General features: G+C 33.5%; 2 protein-coding genes and 1 non-coding gene across 3 annotated transcripts; 2 read left to right on the top strand and 1 right to left on the bottom strand.

Moving 5' to 3' along the window:
• The first annotated feature begins 47 nt into the window (after positions 1-47).
• Positions 48-2,843, top strand: LOC147277254 (monothiol glutaredoxin-S15, mitochondrial-like). The gene is made up of 7 exons (XM_086254657.1): positions 48-219; positions 384-456; positions 853-987; positions 1,103-1,202; positions 1,611-1,677; positions 2,462-2,540; positions 2,628-2,843. The coding sequence occupies exons 2-7, from the start codon at positions 385-387 to the stop codon at positions 2,685-2,687; spliced, it is 513 nt and encodes a 170-aa protein (XP_086110783.1). The 5' UTR covers positions 48-219; position 384; the 3' UTR covers positions 2,688-2,843.
• Positions 2,844-16,671: 13,828 nt separating this feature from the next.
• NPH3 (Phototropic-responsive NPH3 family protein) lies at positions 16,672-20,340 on the top strand. The gene is made up of 5 exons (XM_086253857.1): positions 16,672-16,859; positions 16,973-17,136; positions 17,303-17,372; positions 17,474-18,763; positions 19,523-20,340. Exons 2-5 carry the CDS (start codon positions 17,024-17,026, stop codon positions 20,081-20,083), a joined length of 2,034 nt encoding a protein of 677 aa, XP_086109983.1. The 5' UTR covers positions 16,672-16,859; positions 16,973-17,023; the 3' UTR covers positions 20,084-20,340.
• Positions 20,341-22,676: 2,336 nt separating this feature from the next.
• On the bottom strand, positions 22,677-22,795 carry LOC147277252 (U5 spliceosomal RNA). The gene has a single exon (XR_015124119.1). It is a non-coding gene; the product is annotated as a U5 spliceosomal RNA (small nuclear RNA).
• Positions 22,796-23,454: the final 659 nt, after the last annotated feature.

Genomic DNA, 23,454 nt, shown 5'->3' with positions numbered 1-23,454 from the left:
GTAAGTTATAAACTTATAATTAGCAAAAAAAAAAAAAAAGAGTATTTCTCTCTTTGTAGATCAACGACGTCGTTGATAGCGTCAGGTCACTGAACAACTATCCAGCAAAACGCACCGTCTCACTGGAATTCCGTCTCCCTTCACTTGCCAGAGTTGTGAGTTGTGAGCTCTCTCCCAAGCCCTAATCTGTTGTTGCTTCTTCCACCTCTCCTCTTTCAGGTAAACCGGTTCAGCTTCCAACTTTCCATCCGTTCCCTCTGGTTTCCGAGCAAACAAACATCTTTTTAGTTTGTCTATGCTTATTAACTTGTTGAAGAGAAATGAATGGTATTGTAGAAAGTTTTTTACTTTATGCCACTGATAGGCGTGTTCATGGTTAACAGCATGTCAAGGTCAATTTCAAAATTGCTCTTCCATGGAACTTCAGGCCTCCCAGCTGCCAGTTATAGTAGAATTGTAAGATTCGACATCTTTTTTCTTTGTTGTTGCTCAGAGAAAATATTGGGTTTTTCACATTTGGGTAGTACATATTAAAGTCAAAACTGAAAAGATTAATGAGAAAATATGGGTTGTTTTGGCTTAAATTCTGAATCACCTGAAATGGGGAAATCCGATTTTTGACTTGTTTTAGTGCTGAATTGATTGGATTATTTATGTTCTAGAGATACTTATTGCATATTGTATATGTTTGCAGAGTTAATTGAATCAAGTGAAAGCATGTGTGTGCGTGTGCGTGTATAATCAATGTCATGTCTTGATTCTTGAATGTGCACTTCTTTTGCTTAAATGTTCATACTTCATACTCACAAATGATACCATTTAATGATTTTTTTTTTTTTAAATTGGTAGTAGGTATCAGGATCGTTGTATCAGAATGGAATGAGATACTCGACCTCTGTGCCGAATGATGCCGACACACATGATGATTTTAAACCCACAAATAAGCTTGAGAGTTCTGGCCTTACCTTGAAGGAACTTGTTGAACAGGTAGATATATGTCAATAAATCTTTGTAATATGAGCTCGCTGTTTCCCATTGTTATCCAGACGAAAGTATGTTCATTCTTCTTTAAGTTAATTATTGTGGTGTGTTTCTGGTGCAGGATGTGAAGGACAACCCTGTAATGCTTTATATGAAAGGAGTGCCTGATCTTCCTCAATGTGGATTCAGTTCACTTGCAGTAAGAGTGTTAAAACAATACGGTAAGTTCTGAAATGTTCAGTTAGTTGTCGAACTGCCATTCAGCCCTTGGTTAATTTTATTTAGCAATGAAATCTGTTAACATAGGAACATAAGTAACTGAAATAAAACCATGTCATCACTGAATTTTAGCTAAAGATAGACATCTAAATGGTTTGACAGTTATGAACATGTACACAGGACAATATGATCATTATTGTCCGAAGCAACTAAAACTAGAGATTTAATGAACTTTAAAGAAACTGTTCATATGTTCCTGGGAATAACTTAAGGCTATGAACAAACAATGTCATTAGTTAAACCTATTTAAAAATTTTAGTTACTAAATTGTGCTCGATGGTGGTCTAACAATAACCAAATAATATACATTTCTGCCAACGGTATTCTTATGATAATTTTGGCCCTTGCAGATGTTCCTTTGAGTGCCAGAAATATTTTGGAAAATCCTGAGCTGAAAAGTGCTGTAAAAGTCTTTAGGTAAGTTAACTCTTTGGGGTGTATTTTTCAAAGCTTTCCCACTAGGTTTAAAGTTCCCTTTGCTGGCACACCTTTTTTTTTTTTTCAAATAAAATTGGAATAATAATTTTTTTTATAAGATTAATAAACTTTTTTAGTAAGTACAGTTTCTTTTTCCCCCTTTTTGGTGAATCATGGTTGAACGAATTGTCATGATTTTTTTATCTCACTATAGATGCCCATCATTTTCATTAGAGTGAAGGGGACCTGTCTCCTCATCTTCGGTCCAGCCAAGACTGCGTGTATTGTATTAAAATTAATAAGTGCCCTGCTTTTCCCTGGATTTTATTTGAGTAACACCAACAACTTTGAGGTCAAAATTATTTCAGATTGTCTGCGGCATCAGATTCCCAAGAAATAAAAAGGCTGGACTATGTTACTTCTCTGTTCAGACAATTTTCTCTATAAATTTTCCTTATTTTTAGATTGATCGAAGTCTATATTGCTTAATGGTGCCTATTCTCTTTACTAATGTCCTTGTAAGTTAAATACATTGTAGACAAGACCATGGTCATCTATGTTGTTTCATAGTGCCCATAAATATGATTATCGTTAGTTTTTGAATTTTGCACTCATCTGTTATTTAGTTGGTTATGTTTCATTGGTTTTCCAGACACAGGACTGTTGGTTATGATAAACTTGCTAATCCTTTTGGCCTCTTAAATTTTAAATTATTGATTCAGACTTAAGAGTTCACATACTATGCCTGGTGAGCTTGTTTTCTTAATCTTCTTTTCCTATGCAGCCACTGGCCAACATTCCCACAGATATTCATCAAAGGGGAGTTCATTGGAGGTTCAGATATTATTCTCAATATGCATCAGGTTACATATAAAATCAAGTTATTATATTATATTTGTCTTAAATGTAACCCATTGCATTGGTTTAATACTGTGGTCTATCCTGTGTAGAATGGTGAGTTGAAGGAAATGCTTAAGGATATTGCAGATAGAGAAGAGAAGTCTGCATAAGTTTTAGAATTTGAAGAGTGTAGGTTAAATTTCATCCATGTAAGCTTTTGTTGCTAAAAGATGACTAGATATGTGGTTTTGTTTAAATTCTTCAGATTTAATAAACCCGATTCGATATTTATCGAGCAATAAATGTCGCTTATTATTCTCCTTTCATCTGTCATCTCTATGCAATATGTCTTGTGTCCACGTGAGCTTCAATTTAACACCTCCACTTAACACAGTAAGGCCCAAGAGGGAACTCTGAGGAAACGAGTTTGGATGCCAATGGAATAACAATTTTAAAAGATCATTGCACTTTATTGTTTGTTTTTTGGTCATAGTTGCAGGCTTGCAGCTTATTGTTAAATGACTCAAAAACTCTTTACCTTGAATAATAAAATATTTCTAAAAAGATTTCAGGAAATAAAAGTTAAAAAGTTAAAACAAAAAGGAAGAGGTGGTGGTTATGGGCTCCTGTTAGTGGCAGCAATGGAAGCTGGTGAGCGGATTCCACAGAGGTTTTTTTTGGGTCTTTGCGGTTTTTCAAGTTCATCCTAGTAAGTTAAAATCATATATTCAAAGACAAAGAAAGCAGAGAAAATAGCTAAAAGGGGGATGGGCATATGCTTGAGAGAGAATACAAAGACTCTTTTAAGTCAGGAAATGCAGAGAGAAAGCTGCAAACAACTTGTGTGATGGGGTTATGTGCTTGAACAATGGTCTGAGCAATCTGACAATGGTGGGGAGCTGGTGAGATGGAAAGTGGGATTTCACTGTTTCAACAGAGAACCCAAGTGCCAAATGTGGACTGCCAACAGCTAAAGCCCTAAAAGTGGGATTTCACTGTTTAAAAAAAAAAAAAAAACAGCTAAAAGTGGTTACAGATGTTTTTTGTGTGTGCTACAGACATTTTGGAAGATGATGAGCTGAAAAGTGCTGTGGAAGCCTTTATGTAAGTTGACTCTTAATTTGAGGTGTATTTTTTAAAGAAGTAATCGATACACTTAAATTATAATATATATATATATAAAATTTTTAATGATATTGTTTAGATTATGCCTCCATCTATTTACTATTACGAGTTAATTACACTTACACCCCCTGAGGTTTATCGTCTTTTCACATACACCCCTAGGGTTTCAATAATTACACATACACCCCCTGAGATTTCAAAACTATTACATACGGCCCTACAAGAGAAAAAAATAAATAAATAAAAAAGAAAATATTTGTATTGAGGTTGGACCTTACACCTTGAGTAATCTTATTAGGTCATTTTATCCATTAGCGTGTTTTTTTGCATAATTTCTCATCATTTTTCGTCTCACTATAAGGGTTATATGTAACAGTTTTGAAACTTCAGGGGGTGTATGTGTAATTATTAAAACTCCAGGGGGTGTATGTGAAAAGACGATAAATCTCAGAGGGTGTAAGTGTAATTAACTCTTACTATTATAGTATAGATTTTTTATCATAAGATGTATGACATAAATGATTATCTTGTAGAAGTTCTCCCTTGTATGTTAAATAATTTGAAGACAAGTTACTGTTGGTCATGTTGAACTTACTAATTTTTATGGCCTCTTACATTTTAAATTATTGATTCAGACCCTAATTATAGGGCAGATTTTATGCAGCCAGTGGCCAATATTCCCACAGATATTCATCAAGGGGGAGTTCATTGTAGGGTCGTGTATTGTTCGCTATATGCATCGGGTTACTCCTTATACAATTAACTTTCTTTTTAATTTTTGTTTTAAATTTAACCCACACGGCCATTTCATTGCTCTAAGCCTCCAATACTGTGGCCTATCTTGTGTAGACTGGTGAGGCTGAAAAAAATGCTTAGTCTGCATAAGTTTGAGTTTGAAGAGTACGTGTAGGTTATATTCTAGAGGTGAAAACCTAGAAGGGACTAAGAGGGGCCATGGTCCCTGCAAGCTTCTTTTTTTTTTTAATTCAATATAAATTGTAGAATACTAATGTGTTGAGTATATTTGTATTTACAAATACATTTTTTGTTCTGGTATATTCTATAATTTTCATGAACATTACAGTTAAATAAAATTCTGCATAACTCAAACCTTACTGCATCATTTGAATATTTATTCTTTATGGTAATTGATAATATAAGTTTATTATTATTTTTGGTACTTAATTGATCATATTGCGCTTTTTTTATAAAAAAAAAAAAAAAAAAAAAACTCTGGGTTGAACCTAATTATTTTGTACCTTATTCTCTGCACAACTTTTTGTATGTAACTATGTAAGTGATATTATATAGAGTATAGATTTGATATATATGATAGCATCCTTTAAAACTATGTTTCCGCATGTACGAATGTAAGTGAGAACTGTGATATCAATTATGTGCATCTAAGACAGAGAGAGGACATTAGAAAATGAGACCAGCGGGCCAAGTCGACCGAACAAAAAATAAAACCAACCAAATCTTGACTAAATCTAACACAGCACTGTCCAATCAACCTCATATATGATATATCAATCTCCTTTTGGGTTTCTTAAAATGCAGTGATGCACTGAGACCAACGCGTCTCATCAAATTTATTTATCAACAAATCATGTGACATAATTTTATTAATTTAAATAAAAATCTTTTTTGATATTCATTTATTTTCAAAGAATAGATAGTGTTCATATGTATATTTATACATAAATCTGCGAACAAATATGGTGAATAAATTTGTGAGTCTAATATTACTGAACAATAATGCTAAATTTACCAAACTTACTAAATAATAATACTATATTTATCAAATTTATTTATTAAATTTGATCACCGAATAATGTGTTGACATAAGTATCACGACTAATGTACTATCATTTTCTAAACAACCGTTGTGCACTCACTAATTTTTATTATCACCAAAAGTGTTTTATTAATTTAATTATGAGTTCACTTAATTTGAAGTTAATTCATTTATAACAAATAAGATATTAGTATGTATCTAAAAATATTATTTGATCAACAAATCTGGTGAATAAATTTATGAGTCTAATTACAATAAATAATAATGTTAGATTCACCAAATTTATTAGACAATACTAATTAAATATATTACCATATTTGTTTATTGAATAATATATCAATATACATATAGGTATTTAATTTGTGAAGAATAAATAATATTCAAAGTAAATCTAGATAATAAATGCAAACACTATTTTTTGAATTTTTTATTAGTGGACTAATGTGAAAGATCATATTTTAGATATTACATGTGTATCAATTTTTAATAGAAATGAGGCTTACCGATCACCAATACAAGTAAGTCACACTTTTATTAAAAAGTTAATACACATCTAATAAAAAAATGTGGTTTTTTTTTATATAATTAGATTTAGTGACTCTAATCACAAGAGGTGATTTATGTGCGGGGGAGCCACAGCTAGGCCTGAAGTGGCCATTCCACTTTTTTCCTAACTTCCTCTAATATATGACACATATTATGTTATATTATTCATAAATTTTGTGATTAAGCTAATAGTGGCCCCCCTCATTTTGAGTTTTTAAACTTTGGCCTTCAAATTATAAATTCGAGCTACACGCCTCTTTATGGGTTCATGACAATGCTCGTGGGCCAATGAAAGGAGGAACTCGTTGACAGTGATCGAAGAGTGAGTGAGCAGAAAGAGAAAGAGATAGGAAAAGGGAGAGAGGAGAAAGAGGGGAGGTTGTTGTCGGGAAGCCGGAGAAGTTCACGGCAGCTGGATAAAAAAAATTGCAGAGAGAAAAGGCAAGGAAGTGGAAGAGGGCAGAGAAGTTTGGGTCCAGCTGAATTAAAAAAATGACAGATGTCAAAATATAAATGGCAGTCTCATTAGGTGAGTGGCATTACAGCCCCCACCCAAGACTCTCTCCTTTACATTATTAGAAAGAATGGTTGTGGATAATGATAATCATGGAAATAATTATAGTAATGGATAGGCAGCTATAAGCGATTGACAATCTGCAGCCGCCGGTTAAGGTTTCAACGCATCATGTCCGGGGAAACCCCAACAAGGAAGGGGCCAAGGGGGGACATGCACGTGGGGGCACACCGAGGAGCCAACGCGGCACAACTCCAACCACCTATTTCAAACCCCCTCGCTTTCAAACAATCATCACATTCACAAGATTAAATAACCAAATCACTTCACCACAAATCCACAGTATTCACATGGTTGGCTCTTGGCTTCTGTCGATCCATTTCATTTACCACATTTAATCTGTGGTACTTCTTTTCTTGATATTGTGGTCAGATTTTGAATTTGTAAAGAGATTATTTGTGGTTGCCTGTTAATTATGTGGATAATACTCTGTAGTCTAACATTTTTACCAATTGTTTTTGTTACCAACTTCACTCTCCAACTTTTTTTTTCTACTAATTTCATTACCAACATGGTTACTTATTTTAAGGTGTACAATAACTGTTGGAGTTAGATATATATTAATTTGAACTCTCGGATATCTAAGTGTTAAAATCTAAGATTTATGTGATGAACGAGTCCCAATTAACGGAAGCAAATACGGGTTAATTATTCTGTAAATTAGCATGCAATATCTGTATTTTTTATGATGTGACAGCTAAATCAAAGCATATATGCCACATAAGTTTGTAAAAAAATAATTGGTAAAAGAGTTGGGATAAACAGTATTGTCCAAATTTAAACAATTGGACATCCAGTTAAAAAATAAGTTAATAATTTATATCAAACAAAGACCATTATTTATGTTTAGTGTCTAAGTGTCATCCTACAGCTACAGGTGAAGGGACAAATGAGGGTGAGAATTTCAAATCCAAAATCTCTAAAAGTTGAGCTATAATATTAACTAGATCCTAAAAGTTAAAACCGTTTATGACTTCAAAAAAAAAAAAAAAAAAAAAAAAGAAATTAATGAACTTCAAAAAGAAAAAGAAGCAACGAACTTCAAGAAGAAAAATGGAGAGCCCTTCTGAATCTCTGATATCTTTGAACGTCCCATTACTTAATTCACTTGGAATTAGAGATGACCAATCTACATGGTCAACATAAATTTTGAGACTGATGAAAGTGAAGTCACCAGCCTCACCACGGCCACACGGTCCAAAAGAAACAAGCCGAAAACCAATGCAAGGGAGCGAAAAGTTTCACGTCATGAGAGTGAAACATAAGATCACTTCTACGTGGTGTTTAAAGCACCAACAAAATGTTTCAAGTTTCAACGCTAATTTCACTCATTTTTCTAGGGAAAGAAAAATGAAGTTTTTTTTTTTTTTCTTTTATATTAGGAGAGGGAGTTCCATTTTAAGATATCTCTAATACTATGGAGAAAAATATGACTAAACCATAAGTTAATTGGTTGAAAAAATTATGTATGGCAAATGAAAGAAAAAATACAAAGACGAAAAAGAAAAGATCAAGAGTTTCAACTCCCATTTGACAGAGCAACAAAAAGAAAGTCATATGACTATATGAGCATCTAATGCATATGACTTGAAACTAAAATGGGGAATGCTATCCACAATCTTCAATTTACCTTTTTCACCAACCTTTTTTTTATTATTTTTATTCTACAATATATTTTCATGATCGGAACCGTTTATTATTTAAATAATTCTATAAAGATCATTTCTATAAAAAATCAATCAAATCGAAAATCGATTGGTTATGTAACTGTGATAAAATAAACGGACGGTTTTGGTAGTAGTTGATTCACCATTTGTTTATTAGATAACGATTATTTGACCAAACAATGTTTAATTTTATTAATTTTTTACAAAGATGATTTTCAGAAAGTAATATAAAAAAGAAACAGTTTCGATCATAAAAACATACTACAAAATGGGAATAATAAAATAAAAAAAATCAGTGGAGAAAGTGGATAACATTATCCAACTAAAATATATCATGATACGATATATGTCTAATTCTTTATGTGGTCAATTAATAGACGACTAAACACTAAGTGTGGCAAGTTTCATTTTCGTATTAGGATATATATGGGAGCACTATACAGATTGACCTTTATTTTTTGCTAGGTTTATGAGAGTATACATTCGATATCAAAATATATGTGTATCTGACAGACTAATCCAAATGGTGAGAGTAAGTGGCAATAAATTAAATACTTAGATTAAAAGAGTCCGATCTCTTCCAATAGAAAAAAAGAAAAGAAAAAGTGCATTGGATATATAAATATATATATATAAGAGTAAAAATTATGTCAATAGCCATTTAATCTAGTGAATAACGCCTAGTGGGAGAAAGTCTTTAATTAATTAAAATTTCATAAAAGACAATTGTTGATAAAAATAAAGAATAACAAAGTATAAGGTCTTTGTATTAAAGATATAAGAGCTTGAATTTCCGTAAAAAATGGCTTTTTTTTTTTTAGGGAAAAGTTTAGCTAAAGGACTATACTTCATGTTTCTATTCAAGTATTCAAGACATAAATTATACTTTGTGTCAACTGAAAACTGAAATTCTCATTTTGTGTCAATTAAGGACTTTGTGTTTTTTTTTTTTTTTTGTTTTTTTTTTTCAGTTTTTAACTCAACTTTGGCCCGACGTTGAACCTATTAAATCTCCAATAAATTTAGAAAAATTATACTAGGTTTAAAGATATGTATGTCCACTTTACAACCATATAAAGATGATCAAAATCAGACCTCTACAACTTTAGATAATCGGCCCTAAACTCGGGTACCCGAAACTGTCTAATTTTTTAGAGATCCGATTTGATAGTTTCGAGTACCCTACTTTGGGGCCGATTATCTGGAATTGTAGATGTCCAATTTGAGTGATTTTTATATGATTGTAAAGATGATATCCTTAACTTTAAACTCAGTATAAGTTTGCTGAATTTGGTGGAGGTTTAATGGGTCCAATGTCGAATTAAAGTTGAAATAAAAATTTTTTTTTTAAAAAAAAGTCCTTAATTGACACAAAATGAAAGTTTCAGTCCTTAGTTGACACAAAGTGAAAATCATGTCCTAAATAGAGATATTGGGTATAATTGTAGTCCTTTAGTTAAAATTTTCCCCTTTTTTTAAGGCCAAACATGGCCCCCAATGACAAAACGGCCCAAAAGCATAAGCTCATTTGAAGTTGGCCTACGTTTTAATAAGTGAGCACTCGACACTTTTTTTTTTGTTTTTGTTTTTATAAAACTAATCAACAATTTCATTACAACTAGTTGAAACTGTTAACACAAAAATTGTATAAAATTATATTTCACACAAATATTTTGTATTTTTGGATTATATATACATGTGAAAATTGAATAAAATAACATAAAAGTATAATCATTTGGAATCACATTCACCCTAATTTTACATGTTATTGTTGAACAATTTCAATGGTCCAATAAAAAAGAAAAAGAGAGTCAACAAAACACGCCCTTAAAATTAAAACGTGGGCCGGCTTATCATCTTTAAAAACTTAGGTGGACCTTTCTAACATCCAACATTTTAGTTGAGTAAGTTTTTCATGAGAGTCACTAAGGTGGACAAATTAATTATTTACGGAAAAAAAAGCTTGAATTTTCAATTTTAGTGTATTCACGTTCAAATCCTTTATATCATTCGATATTTGCATTGTATGAAAATGTAGAGATGATATGACATATAATTTGGATCTTTGTTTATCGATTAAACTTTTATTTGGTTATCTCCCTTTTTGTGTTTGGTTATCTCTCTTTTTGAGTCTCTCTCTAGTCGGTTGCAGAGGCTGGCAAGGTCGGCGGCCACTGCAATCAACCGGAGAGAGATTCACAAAGGAGAGAACCAGACAGAGAAAAGGAGAGAGAGGAGAGAGAGGGAAAGAAAGACGAAATGAGAGAGAAAGGGAGGCCGACACCCGCCGGGACAGGAGTCGGCGTTGGGGTGGGGTGGTTGAGTTTTAGTTTTTTTTTTTGGTGTGTAAATGAGAGTATTTTTAAAAAATGGCTTATTCGCGTCAATTTCCCCCTGAAAGTAACTTCGATTTTTAATTTACCTCCTGAAACTTCATTTCTCCCACTTTGCCTTCCAAACTTTACAAAATACCATATTCTGTTAAGTCTGTCTATGAGTCCATCAAAAAAGTCAACGTGACGCTTATGTGGAAGAGGCAAAAACTGCCACGTCAGCTTATTTGACAGAGCTTGTAACGGACTTGACGAAATATGATATTTTGTAAAGTTCAGGGGTAAAGTAGGAGGAATAAAGTTTCAAGGGTCAAATTGAAAATCAAAGTTACTTTCAAACTTAATACCAAATAAATTCATATGAACTGCCTAAGCTTTAGGTTTTTTTTTTTTTTTATTTAGCCTGAAACATGGTTCCCAAGAATAAAATGACTCGTATGTGTTTCAAGTCGGCGCTTAGGAAACGGAAGCCTTTTGATTCACTCCCCATTCTCTCTTAAATAAAGCTCGTCCAGCACTTGGAGCTTTTTATTTTTATGAAATTGTTGAATAGTTTCAGTATAACCTAGTTAAAATTGTTTAATAGTTTCAATCCTATTCATACGAAAATGATATTTATACAAATGTATTATGTTTTTTTGTTATATGTACATGTGAAAAATAGATAAAGTAGCACAAATTGTTAATTTCATATGTTACTCTCTAAAAGTTTTAAAGATTGTCGAATAAAAAAAAAAAAAAAAAGAAATTATCAGTTATTCACTAGAAAACAAATTTGTCTCTGTGTTTCGCCGTTGAACAAGTCACTAGAAAGTTGACGCCATAAATAGTAAATACAACGGGACCCCACACACCAAACTTTATGGAATGGAGAAGCATGTGCACTTGATTTGTTCGATTTAATAATTTAAAGGTTGGCACACATTTTGTCCGAATGTGTGCCCACTCAGTTATTACAGATGCAGTAGTAAATGCATTTTATTCCTACCAGACTTCATATTTAGTGGTCCAAAGTTCAAAATGTGGTAGGCTGGAATAATATGATATATATAATGTATAAATTCTTTTATCTGGATGTAAATTCTAGATGTTACGGATGGAGGGGTCAATTGATTGAGAGATTTTTTTGTGTGAATAAGAAATTGTCATGTTGCTGTAATTAATTTAACGTGTCATAATATGAGTGAATATTATACCTTAGGAGAGATAAACATATCGTCTAACAATACTTTTACACGTTGGATTGAGTACACCACGTGACGATATATCGATTACACTATATGACAGTGTATCGGTTACACATTAAAAATTATCTAATTAATTAGCAATTGAAAAATTACTCTTTCCCAATATCTCGACACCTGCTCATCACTTAATTTTTTAATTTTAATTTTCGAATTTGGGGTACGGTTTATTTTGTTATAAACTTATTCAAACTTCTAAGGAAAAGTCAAACTCTTTCTCAAAAAAAAAAAAAAAAAAGGGAAAGTCAAACTCTACCATAACTCGGTTTTTTTCCTATTTATTTTTCACCCATGCAGATAGTCAGGGCCTGTCTGGTAAGGTTTTATAGAACAATTTTTTAAAAACTGTATTGTAAAATGAAAATGACAAATTAAATTTTACATTCTCAAAATATGAGAAGGCGTCTGGTAGCGTAATTGAAAAACAATTATATACAACAAAAATAATGAAAACGCATTTGATATTAACTAATTATTACAACCAAATAATTATATTTACAAAAGATATTATTTAAAAATTATTATTAATCAATTTCATAAAATATATAATTAAAAAATAGAGAAGTTTCATAAAACCCAACCCACTTCGGCCGGCGCGGCTACCTTGGAGGTGGAAGAATTGTTGGTGACCGTATTATTAATGGACACAAGACTGCAAACACCTATGATCTAGTTGAACGAATGTATTTTCTCTATGTAAGGGTTGTTAAAGCTCGTGAGCTTCCTGTCATGGATGTTACGGGGAGTCTTGATTCGTTTATTAAAGCGAGAATTGGAAACTATAGAGGGATTGCAAAGTATATATTTTGAGAGATGGGTAGAGAGAGAAATAGAGGAATATAGGAGAGATGAAGAGAGATGGGTGAGGTGGGCAGTGGCGGGGGGTAGGGCTGCTGCCGGAGGTGGGTCTGACTATGTGGGGAGGAGGTGCAGATCACATGTTTTTTCTTTTTCTTTTTTCAATTGTAAATTTTTTTTTATTTGTATCCGTGTTTTCTATATTTTCTAAATTCACTGAAAACATCATTTAGTCGTTTTCTAAATTTACACTGTAAATTAGAAATTTTATTTTGTGTGTTTCAAAAACGGTTTTCTCAAAACGACAACCAAACGCATTTTTATCATTTTTGAATTTGTAAAATGAAAACCCGTTTTGTAAAACATTACCAAACGCACTCTTAGCGATTGTGAGTTTTTGGGTGTAATTGGGGTTCTTCATTGTAAGAATGGTTGAGAGGAGTGAGACATTACTCAAGAGTGATTAACTTATTTGTTCTTCAATTTGTAATATCCTTCTTTCTATTTAGTAGATCATCGTCATCTCCTATTGACAAAGTCGGACTTGCGTTAAATTTCTTGTGTCATTTCTTTTCTACATAAATTTTTTTAAGCTTTTTTATTACGAATAGTCTTTTAATTTTTATTAAAATATCAATTTGGTCCTTAAAATATATTTTCACTCAATATAGTCCTCTGTATTTATCATCACATATCAATGTTGCCCTTTCATTCAAATCTATTTAAATTGCCATAAAATATAGTCACATGTGGTGTACAAAACTTTTTTTTTAAGGGTAAAAATGTCTTAACACTCTCTCCCCGGTTGGGGATGATTTTTTTTTTCTTTTGTCTTTTTTAATAATTTTATTTTTAATTTTTTTAGTATTTTTTAAAGGTAAACTTGGAATTAAAGAGTGAAAAAAAATTTATAAGGTCTTTTTGGGTGGTTATGGAAAATGTGAAGACCATTTTGTCCCTTGCATATGACAAGTTTTGACGAAAATTCGGATGAAATATAACGGAAGGACAATATTAAAGTGTTGTAGTAGAGATGGAGGACCACATTAAGTGTAAATGCACTTTAAAGACTAAATTAAAATTTAGGTAAAAGTTTAGGGATCGTTTGTGATAATTAAAAAGCCTTTTTTTCATTAGAATTTGTGCGACCTTAAGCTATAAATTATTCCTAGATTCCTAATTTTTTTTCCTCGTGTTGCTTGTTATGCACCAAATGGCCAAAAGAAATATTAAAAATGGGGTCATGGGTGGATGCATGGATCACCTTCTATTTTCTCATTCCCTCTAATCATTTTTTTCTACTGAACAAGAGATATCGCATATGATTCTGCCACTTTCCATTCCTCCGCCCCTTCTCCATCCCTTCTATATATTATCCTCTCTAACTTAGTGTAAGCGATTTTAACCTAATAATTATATGATACTACTATATGTTAGTACATACCATGCATTTCTTTAATATAAATCTACGCCGTTAATAAATTAAGTTACTATACCAAATTATTTTTAAGCTATTACATTGAGTCCTCTTATAAAGAGGGATTCCTTCTTTTAAGAAAAGACACTAAGACATTGTTGGGTCCATCAGCCTATAGTGTGGTCTAATGATTTAAACATCTTATTTTTTGAGGTCATTCTTTATGGATAATTCATATAAAAAGATCAAATAAAAAATTGTTGAACTTAATTACCATCATGATCATTTGAATAATTATTTGAAATAAATAATACCATTTATTTATAATTATTAAATAATTACATAAGTTTTGATTGATTGCGAGGTGGTTTTTAAGATGACTTAAGAGCTCAAGTCCAAATCATAAAACCGCATTACAGAATGTGTCTAATAATATGATATTTATTTATCGTATTTTATTATCTTAAAAAGATAAATCTCTTTAAAAGTTATACCTTGTTTGTTTATAAGAAACCTGGAGATCGAGGAAAGGAAAGTGAATGACTTGAACAAACTCAGTCGAGATTCAATTATCTGATTATTACCTATGCTAAAACTTTTAGTATCTCATTAAATTTAAATGACAAAATATAATGTAGAAACCTGCAGGTTTGATTGCAAATTGTATCTTATATTGAAGGCATGTTTAAGAGAAATCTCACATTGAAAATGTGAGGGTCTTGCTAGTGACTTATAAGGGTTTGGACTACTCCTCCAATTGCCAATTGGTTTTGGGATAAATGCTTAGATTTCTTCATGGTATCAGAGAATGCTATCCACGTGATGCGCCTAATGGTCACACGTGCTCCTACGTCACCCAATTAAATTGTCTACGTGTTAGGTTTAAATGACGCCCCACGTGTGGGGGCGTGTTGAGAGAAATTTCACATTGAAAATGTGAGGCCCTTGCTAGTGGCTTATAAGAGTTTGGACTACTCTTCTCATTGCCAATTGATTTTGGAATGCATGGATGCCTAGATTCCTTCAATTACCTCTTTTTATTTTGATTTTTCATATAATAGCTTTTATCAAAACTAGCAAAAATTTACTTTTTCTAAAATAGCGGTAGGATTTATAGATTTTTTCAAAGAATAGTAAAAAATTGAGTTGTGTAACGCCTATACACAAAAATTAAGTTCCGTCTTTTGTAAAAGTTTTATCATATTAATTCATTTACATGGTCAATATAATCACTCCCAATTCAAATATGGTCTCCTCCGATTCCAAATCTCTAAAAACCTACTACCCAAATTGCTACCAAAGTCATCGAAAATAATCATAAATAGAAAAGGATAGGGAGAAGGAGACGAGGTGGGAGAGCAATGGAGAAGGAAGAGAATATAGGTGGAGGGATGGCCATCAAGCTTGATATGGAAAAAGCTTATGATCGGGTCGAAGGGAATTTTCTAGAAGCAATGATGTTAAGGTTGGACTTTCATGCAAAGTGGGTGAGTAAGGTGATGGATTGTATAACTACGGTTTCCTTTTCAATTTTGTGGAGAGGATCACCTCTGGGGCACATTGTCCCTAAGTGTGGACTCAGGCAGGGATGCCCATTATCACAAATATTTATTCTTATTTTGTGGAAAGCTTGTGTCAAAAATAGAATTTCATGGATCCTTCTCCTAAGATAAATACTAATGAGGGTGTGAACTCAAAAACTAGAGGCAGAGGTCTAGGGTGCAGTGATAAAAGACAGCTTGTAGTGGCAGCAACCATGTCTATTTTCGGTGGATGAGGCAGAGATAATGGCTGAGATTTTTGGTTTGCAACTTGCTCAAGATATGCAGTTAAACAATGTCATTTTAGAAATGGACTCTTCTAATGTTGTGCAGTGAGTCAACAACCCACAACCTTCCTTTGCAGCAGATGGAGGGATAATTGAAGACCTCAAAGATCTCTTGGCCGGGTTTGACAATGCACTATGTCAATTCCAACGAAGAGTCAAGAGACTCCAATGTTGTTGCTCATTCTTTAGCACGTTTTGCTTTGTCTAACCATGGTTGCTATGTATGGATGGATGCGGACTCCGGGGCTTCTTGGCTTGGGCCAACTTTGTATGTGGATTGGATTAGTGATTACCATCATTAAATAAAATTCTCATCTTATCTAAAAAAAAAAATTTAATAATGTTAGAGATTCTAATTTTTTTTTTTTAATTTACATGACATTCATACATTAAACATTAAAAAAAAAAATTTAAAAAAAAAAAAAATCCTATCAAGTAAAATAATGACACTTAAAATGGGTAACAAATATTCAAAAAAAAAAAAGTTAGGATTCTTTGTATTTTCCAATTTCAATACTATCTTTGTATTCAGATATTAATATGTAAATGCAAAGAGAATGGAGGACAAACCATCATATGTCCCTAAATGGTAAACATTCTCTTCAGGTTCTTTCATTCTTTATTTGTCAAACAGGAGAATGTTACCCATGACTTCATGGGACTATTTGATTTTTACGAATGATTTTATAATTTAATTTCCCAAAAACTTCATTTTCCTATTGCATTATTGCAAAAAATTAACCATTGAATCATTTACGAAAGAAAATTAATTAAGCTATATACGATTTTGTGTCCTCTCACACACAAAAACAGAGAAAGGAATATTAAGCTGAATCTCATGTCTTTCTATGTTATAGGGAGAAGCAAAACTGAAAAAGCAAAATTAGAAAGGAGGCTCTCCGAGTGATCCAAAACAGTACATACTATGCCCATTACGACACAGCCTGTAAGAGCTCTCGGAAACCTGTTTAGAAGCCGACAATTGGAGATAATTCCAACCATCCCATGTGAGGTACTACTCTTCCTTTTTAGTTTCACATATATCCCAGTTCACTGCCTTAGTGCCTTGTGCTTCCTTCTATCTGCAGCTTACATATCTCTCTCTGTGCCTGCTCTTGTTTGTAGCCACTTTCCTGAGAAACCCACCTTCAATTTTCCCGGATTTTGTTCTGTACCATGTGGGATTCAGAGACTGAGTCTGTTGGAGGCAGAGATTATGGGAATGGAGTTCTGAGTTTGAGCAAGCAGAGAGTTAAGACTGATGGGTTTGAGCTGAAAGGCAACTCATGGTATGTATGAACAAATATATATAGTGTTAATTATGTAGTTGAAGTCTAAGTATAATGAGATTTTACTTTGTTCTTGCTTGTGGGTAATCTTGTTTATAATAAAGGTAGCTGATTATTGAACATGCAAGCTTGATTAAAATATTTGGTGGGTTTGATTTAAATATAGGTATGTTGCAACTGATATCCCAAGTGACCTGCTAGTTCAAGTTGGGGATGTCAATTTTCACTTACACAAGGTAGCTAATTTTCTGCCCAAATGTTTAAAATTTTACACCACTAAGAATTTGATTACTAAAAAGAATGAAATTTTTGGTTTTCTTTCATTTTGTTGTGGAAGTATCCCCTGCTTTCAAGGAGTGGGAAGATCAACAGAATCATGTATGAATTACGCGACCCGGACATAAGTAAGATGGTGTTGGATGACCTTCCGGGTGGACCGGAGGCCTTCGAGCTAGCTGCAAAATTCTGCTATGGAATTGCTGTTGATTTGACAGCAGCAAATATTTCAGGCCTGAGATGTGCTGCCGAGTTCCTTGAAATGACAGAGGACTTGGAAGAAGGCAATCTTATCTTCAAAACCGAAGCGTTTCTCAGCTATGTGGTTTTATCCTCATGGAGAGACTCCATAGTGGTTTTGAAAAACTGTGAGAAGCTGTCACCATGGGCAGAAAACCTTCAAATTGTCCGAAGATGCAGTGAGTCTATTGCTTGGAAGGCTTGTGCCAATCCAAAAGGTATAAGATGGGCATACACTGGAAGGCCACCAAAAGTTTCAAGCCCAAGCTGGAATGACGCGAAGGACTCAAGTCCAAGTAGAAACCAGCAGGTCCCTCCTGATTGGTGGTTTGAAGATGTTTCAATTCTTAGGATTGATCACTTTGTCAGGGTCATTACTGCAATTAAGGTAAAGGGGATGAGATTTGAACTGATTGGAGCTGCAATAATGCATTATGCATCTAAATGGCTTCCGGGTTTGATAAATGATTGCTCAGGGGCTGCAGATGAAGGAAGCAGTAGCAGCAATGGTAATACTAGTATTATTGGCAGCAGTTGGAAGGGTGGACTTCATATGATCGTGGCTGCAAATAAAGATGAGCCTTCAACCGTTCAGGCCAAAGATCAACGGATGATCATAGAGAGCCTCATTAGCATAATTCCACCACAGAAGGATAGTGTCTCGTGCAGCTTCCTTCTTCGGCTTTTGAGAATGGCAAACATGTTGAAAGTAGCTCCAGCTTTGGTTACTGAGTTGGAAAAACGGGTGGGAATGCAGTTCGAACAGGCTTCGTTGGCCGATCTTCTCATTCCTTCTTACAATAAAAGTGAAACTATGTATGATGTGGATCTTGTTCAGAGGCTTCTGGAGCATTTTCTGGTTCAAGAACAGACAGACATTTCGAGTCCAAGCCAACAAACTTTTACTGACAAACACTATGAAGGAAGTCAAAGGGGTGCAGGCCCAAATGCTAAGATGAGGGTAGCCAGGCTTGTTGATAGTTATCTTACAGAGGTGTCCAGAGATAGAAGCCTCTCCCTAACAAAGTTTCAGGTACTGGCAGAAGCATTGCCTGAATCTGCACGGATCTGTGATGATGGACTTTATCGAGCAATCGATTCCTATCTTAAGGTATTATTTCCTTCTTCCAAAGTTAGTGTGCCATAGAATTGTTCATTCCATCTTATGGTCTTACAGAATATACCTTTTTCATGCATACATGCTTGGATCACCCTTTGAAAGTAAAAAGTAAAAATGATATGGATTGTGCAACATTGAGAAATGTCACTCACAAGAATTTTACATACAAGCATAGCTCCTATGCAGTAAACTGCGTGGAAAACTTTATATTATAGGTATTGATTGTTGAAAGGTTGCATGCTTGATTAATTTAAGCAGAAAACTTAGAAGGATTATGAATCTGGATGCTTAATTTACTGCAGAGGAATGCAATCTTACTTGAGCTTTTTGACATGAATGTGTGCTTGTTATTATCTTGTATGCAAATCTGCCCATCAAGGATTCAATAATACAACAGAATGTTTAACATTAACATAAAAAGTATAGAAATCAGAACAATATCAATCTAGCTCAAATATTAGAATAATGGGAGAGCATTACTGATTTGAAAATATGAACCATCTATTGCTAGTGATGATGTCTTTGTTAGTGACCAAATGCTGATATGAGATCTACCACTATGTATAGCAGGCTGGCTTTTCTGAACATGACTTGACAAGACAATTAAACAATGTCATTTGCCTCTTGTTTATACATTTGATGAACCATTCTTGAGAAATTAAGTTTTCTTTCTTTTTATAAATCAACATGGTATTTATGCTGATTATTTTCTTGAGATTAAGAGTTTCCATATCTTTATCAAATTATCAGGCCCATCCAACACTCTCTGAGCACGAAAGGAAGAGGCTTTGCCGAGTGATGGATTGCCAAAAGCTATCCATTGATGCCTGCATGCATGCCGCCCAAAATGAAAGGCTCCCATTAAGAGTGGTGGTGCAAGTCCTTTTCTCTGAACAAGTGAAAATAAGCAATGCATTAGCCAACAACTCCCTCAAAGAAGCTGCAGACTCTCACTATCAGCCAATTGTTTCGAATCGGAAAACACTACTTGAAGGGACCCCGCAATCATTCCAAGAAGGATGGGCAGCAGCCAAAAAAGACATCAACACAGTGAAGTTTGAGCTGGAGAGTGTGAAAGCCAAGTACCTTGAGCTCCAGAATGACATGGAAATCTTGCAGAGACAGTTTGATAAGATGTCAAAGCAGAAACATACATCAGCATGGAGCAGTGGGTGGAAGAAACTAAGCAAACTCACTAAGAATACAGCTATAGATCAAAACCAGCACATTGGGCCTCATCATGATCACCACCCAACTGCTGCAGAGCAGACTAGAAAGACACCTAGGAGGTGGAGGAATTCCATTTCCTGAAATAACAAAGACCATTGAAGGAAAGAGATATACATCTACATTTGATTTTGTGTTCTTCCAATTAAAGGTTTTCTTTCATCATTTGGGGTTTCTTTTCAATTTCAACAGGAATTGGGAGACTTGTTTTCTGTAGCAATTTGTTTCAAAAGCTTAGCTGAACATCAATGCCACAGAAATCTGATTGTTTATTATGGGAGTGATTTCTGCATGTCACTGCTGAAATGAAATTGGTCTAGTAAGGGGAAGAAGCCTTTTTTTTTTTTATTTGGTCAGAAAGGGAAAGAAGCTAAAACTGAAATACCCCGAGTGATACCAGAGTGCATATGTACTTCATTTATTTATCCTTTTTTTTTTAAAAAATTTATTAAAAAATCAAGTAGAAATAGAAAACAAAAGAAATAAAATGATCAGTTAAGGGACGGTCAATAGCCTCGTTGATTAGCCGGCAGTAAATATTAAACAATATGTGTATCACATTTTCTGATTTCATTATTCATTACATCGATCCTTTACAATAATAGAATTTATATGAGGTCTTTTTATAATAGTAGGTCACACTATAGACATTTAGAAAATGTGATTAGCAATATATCTAGCTAGTAACGTGATAGAAAAATGGTTGTTTAAAATAGGTTGAGGTTATGGCCTTATGGGTTTGATTCTATGTAATTCTTTTTAAAGTAAAATAGCAAAAAGCTACAAAAAAATTGTAAGTTTCACTCGTAAAACTATATAAAAGATCTATTTATTTTTAAGCCACAAGAAGTGGTTTAAAAGTAAACTCTTTTTTTTTTTATGACATCGTATGTAACCCTCACAGAGTTACACTTTATTTTGTTCTGATGCAGTATATAACTTTTGTAGAGTTATACTTTATAATTTCGTATAGAATATATTTTGTTGAATGATATATTATTGTTTTAACGTTTAAGCATTTAGAGTTTAGGTTTTATGATTTCATATTTAGAGTTTTAGGGCTTTAGCCCTAAATTTTAAAAAATATACCATAAATCATAAACTTTCAAAAGAATTCAAACAAAATTAAAATAAAACTTGGATATGCTTGAATACCTTATTTGGATAGGTTTGAGTTTAAATAGTATTGAATGCTCAATACTTGATTTTTCTTGAATTGTGGCTTAAAATAAATAGATTAGAAGTTTGGGTTTATGATTAAAAAATGTTGTATGTTATGGAACATTAATCATCATAAATTTCCACTTGAAGCAAAGATTTGTTCAAAACTAATGTGTTCCAAATATCTGAGAAGAGTAATAATTATGTATAACTGTTATACCAATACATAATATAAGTAATCCAAATACTATAATATGAGTGAACGTTAATAATATTATAAATTTATATCCTACAAATATAAACATGTCGTTACATTTATAATAATTTTTCGGCTAATAGAGTGCAAATGTGGAAGACAATTTTCCACGTGGTCGGTGTTGCAGCACAGTATTAAACATTAATGCCACTAAGATGATTGCCACAGAGATCTGGGCTTGGAAAGAATTGAATAATGAAAATAACTGTAGTCTGTAGATCACAGTTGGTGTCAATTAATCAACTGTGCTGGGCCCTCTCTCGCACCCTCATTATTCGGGAAAGAAAATGTCTTAAGGATGGGTCGCCACGAGGACATGTTTAGGAAAATAACTAATTAAACCAAGTGGCATGAAAATTTAATTTCGGTTTTATTTTAGAGAGATACAAAGAAATAATATCTTCTTAAATATTTGCAAATATAAGACCAAACTGCAAAAGACCAAACTGCCCTTCATCTAATCAGTCAGCCTTAAACCATATAGACCCATATTTTTAAGGTCAATATTTTTACTGTCATTATACCGTTGACTATATATTTGAACTTAGGAATTATGCTGCAACCATAAATGATTAAATTCCATAATTAATCATGAATTTTTACTGCTATTGTACTGAAGGTCGCTGGTGAGCCTTTGATTCAACGAAAAGATGATACTGCTGAAGTTCTAAAATCAAGGCTGCAGGCATTTCATAGGCAAACTGAACCAGTAGGCATATTTTGTTTTAACTCATTGTATTTTTCAACTCTATATATTTTGGTAAAGAATTTGCGGTAAAATATGCTTTTTAAGCAATGTCCCATGATCCCATCTCTCTGCCCAAATGTCCTTGCAGGTAATTGATTATTATGCCAAAAAGGGTGTACTTGTGCAACTACATGCAGAGAACCCCCAAAAGAGGTGACTGCTGAGGTTCAAAAGGCTCTCTCATCATAAGGAGGAACCCCTTTTTGTCTGATAAATCATAGGATGGGCTTGTTCTGGGGATTTCCCCTTTCAAATTTTTTTATGCCAGACCTTGAGATTCTCAGCTGGTTCTCAACTTTTATTGGTGCCTTTCAGTTTGTTGCACAATAAATGAAATTAATTACTCAATTTCTTATCCTAAACCTTCAATCGTCATGGTTCATTGGAGGAATGAAAAGACCTGAACTCTTCACATATTCTCTGTTTGGTAGATGAGAAAATGGCAAGAAAGCAGATAACAAACAAGTTAAAGAATACAAGCAGCCAAGCTTTTATAACTAGACTTGTTTGGACTCTCCTCCCAAGGAAGAGTGTCCTTCAAAAATAAGCGTATGCCACTATTTGCGGCGTGCACACGGTATTCTTTAGTAAAAGGCGAAAGAATAGTTCGCTTTGTGCTCACCGCGTGGCTCCGTGAGTTTAAAAGGCTGTCTGCTGCTCTAATATATAAGACGTTTCGTCACCCCGCTTTTCTCTTCTAGTCGATGTGGGACAAACATACCAGCTTCTTTTAACTTAACCCATGCAATATGAGCGAGAGTGCGAGACAGACATAACATTGAATTAATTTGGTTACATCCACACTTGGGACTTCAAATCCTTTGGTAAACTGGGTGTACTCAGATAGACATTGCATTGCTGCATAGTTAACCTTGGGGAATATTTGGAGGCTTCACATACCTTTCAAAGTTTAATATTTTGTGTACAAATTGTTCCTTCAATTTCTAGATCACACATTTACATTACACAATGTATACATTCTTTGATCCTCTTGGGACTCTCTTAGTTGGGGTGACATTGAGAGGAGGCAAAATAGCCAACCGCCTTAGTCTCTGAAATGTTGAAGATTCCTAAATTTTATAGATTCATTATATACTTATATACTATATACTATGTTACACTTAATTAAATAATGTATATGAAGGATAAATGACCTCATTTTATGAGTCACCTAGCTCATACCCTCAACAACAACGAGCACTGATCCATTGATTGATGACCTGGTTCTTAGGTTATTGTACTATCTTGTGGTGGTCTTTAGTTGGTTAAGAATATATGGATTCATGCCAA

The sequence above is a fragment of the Dryas octopetala genome, chromosome 8 (assembly GCF_963921425.1).
Source record: "Dryas octopetala chromosome 8, drDryOcto1.1, whole genome shotgun sequence".
NCBI classification, from domain to species: domain Eukaryota; kingdom Viridiplantae; phylum Streptophyta; class Magnoliopsida; order Rosales; family Rosaceae; genus Dryas; species Dryas octopetala.
The sequence above is the reverse complement of the archived record's forward strand: the minus strand, read 5'-3'. Positions and strand labels throughout refer to the sequence as shown.

Bases quoted from the DNA above. Each gene is read 5' to 3' on its own strand.
- LOC147277254 (XM_086254657.1), top strand. From the start codon at position 385: ATGTCAAGGTCAATTTCAAAATTGCTCTTCCATGGAACTTCAGGCCTC. The intron at 988-1,102 runs GTAGATATATGT...TTTCTGGTGCAG, and splicing joins TGAAGGAACTTGTTGAACAG to GATGTGAAGGACAACCCTGT. The intron at 1,678-2,461 runs GTAAGTTAACTC...TTTCCTATGCAG, and splicing joins AGTGCTGTAAAAGTCTTTAG to CCACTGGCCAACATTCCCAC.
- NPH3 (XM_086253857.1), top strand. From the start codon at position 17,024: ATGTGGGATTCAGAGACTGAGTCTGTTGGAGGCAGAGATTATGGGAAT. The intron at 17,137-17,302 runs GTATGTATGAAC...ATTTAAATATAG, and splicing joins GAGCTGAAAGGCAACTCATG to GTATGTTGCAACTGATATCC. The intron at 18,764-19,522 runs GTATTATTTCCT...TCAAATTATCAG, and splicing joins CAATCGATTCCTATCTTAAG to GCCCATCCAACACTCTCTGA.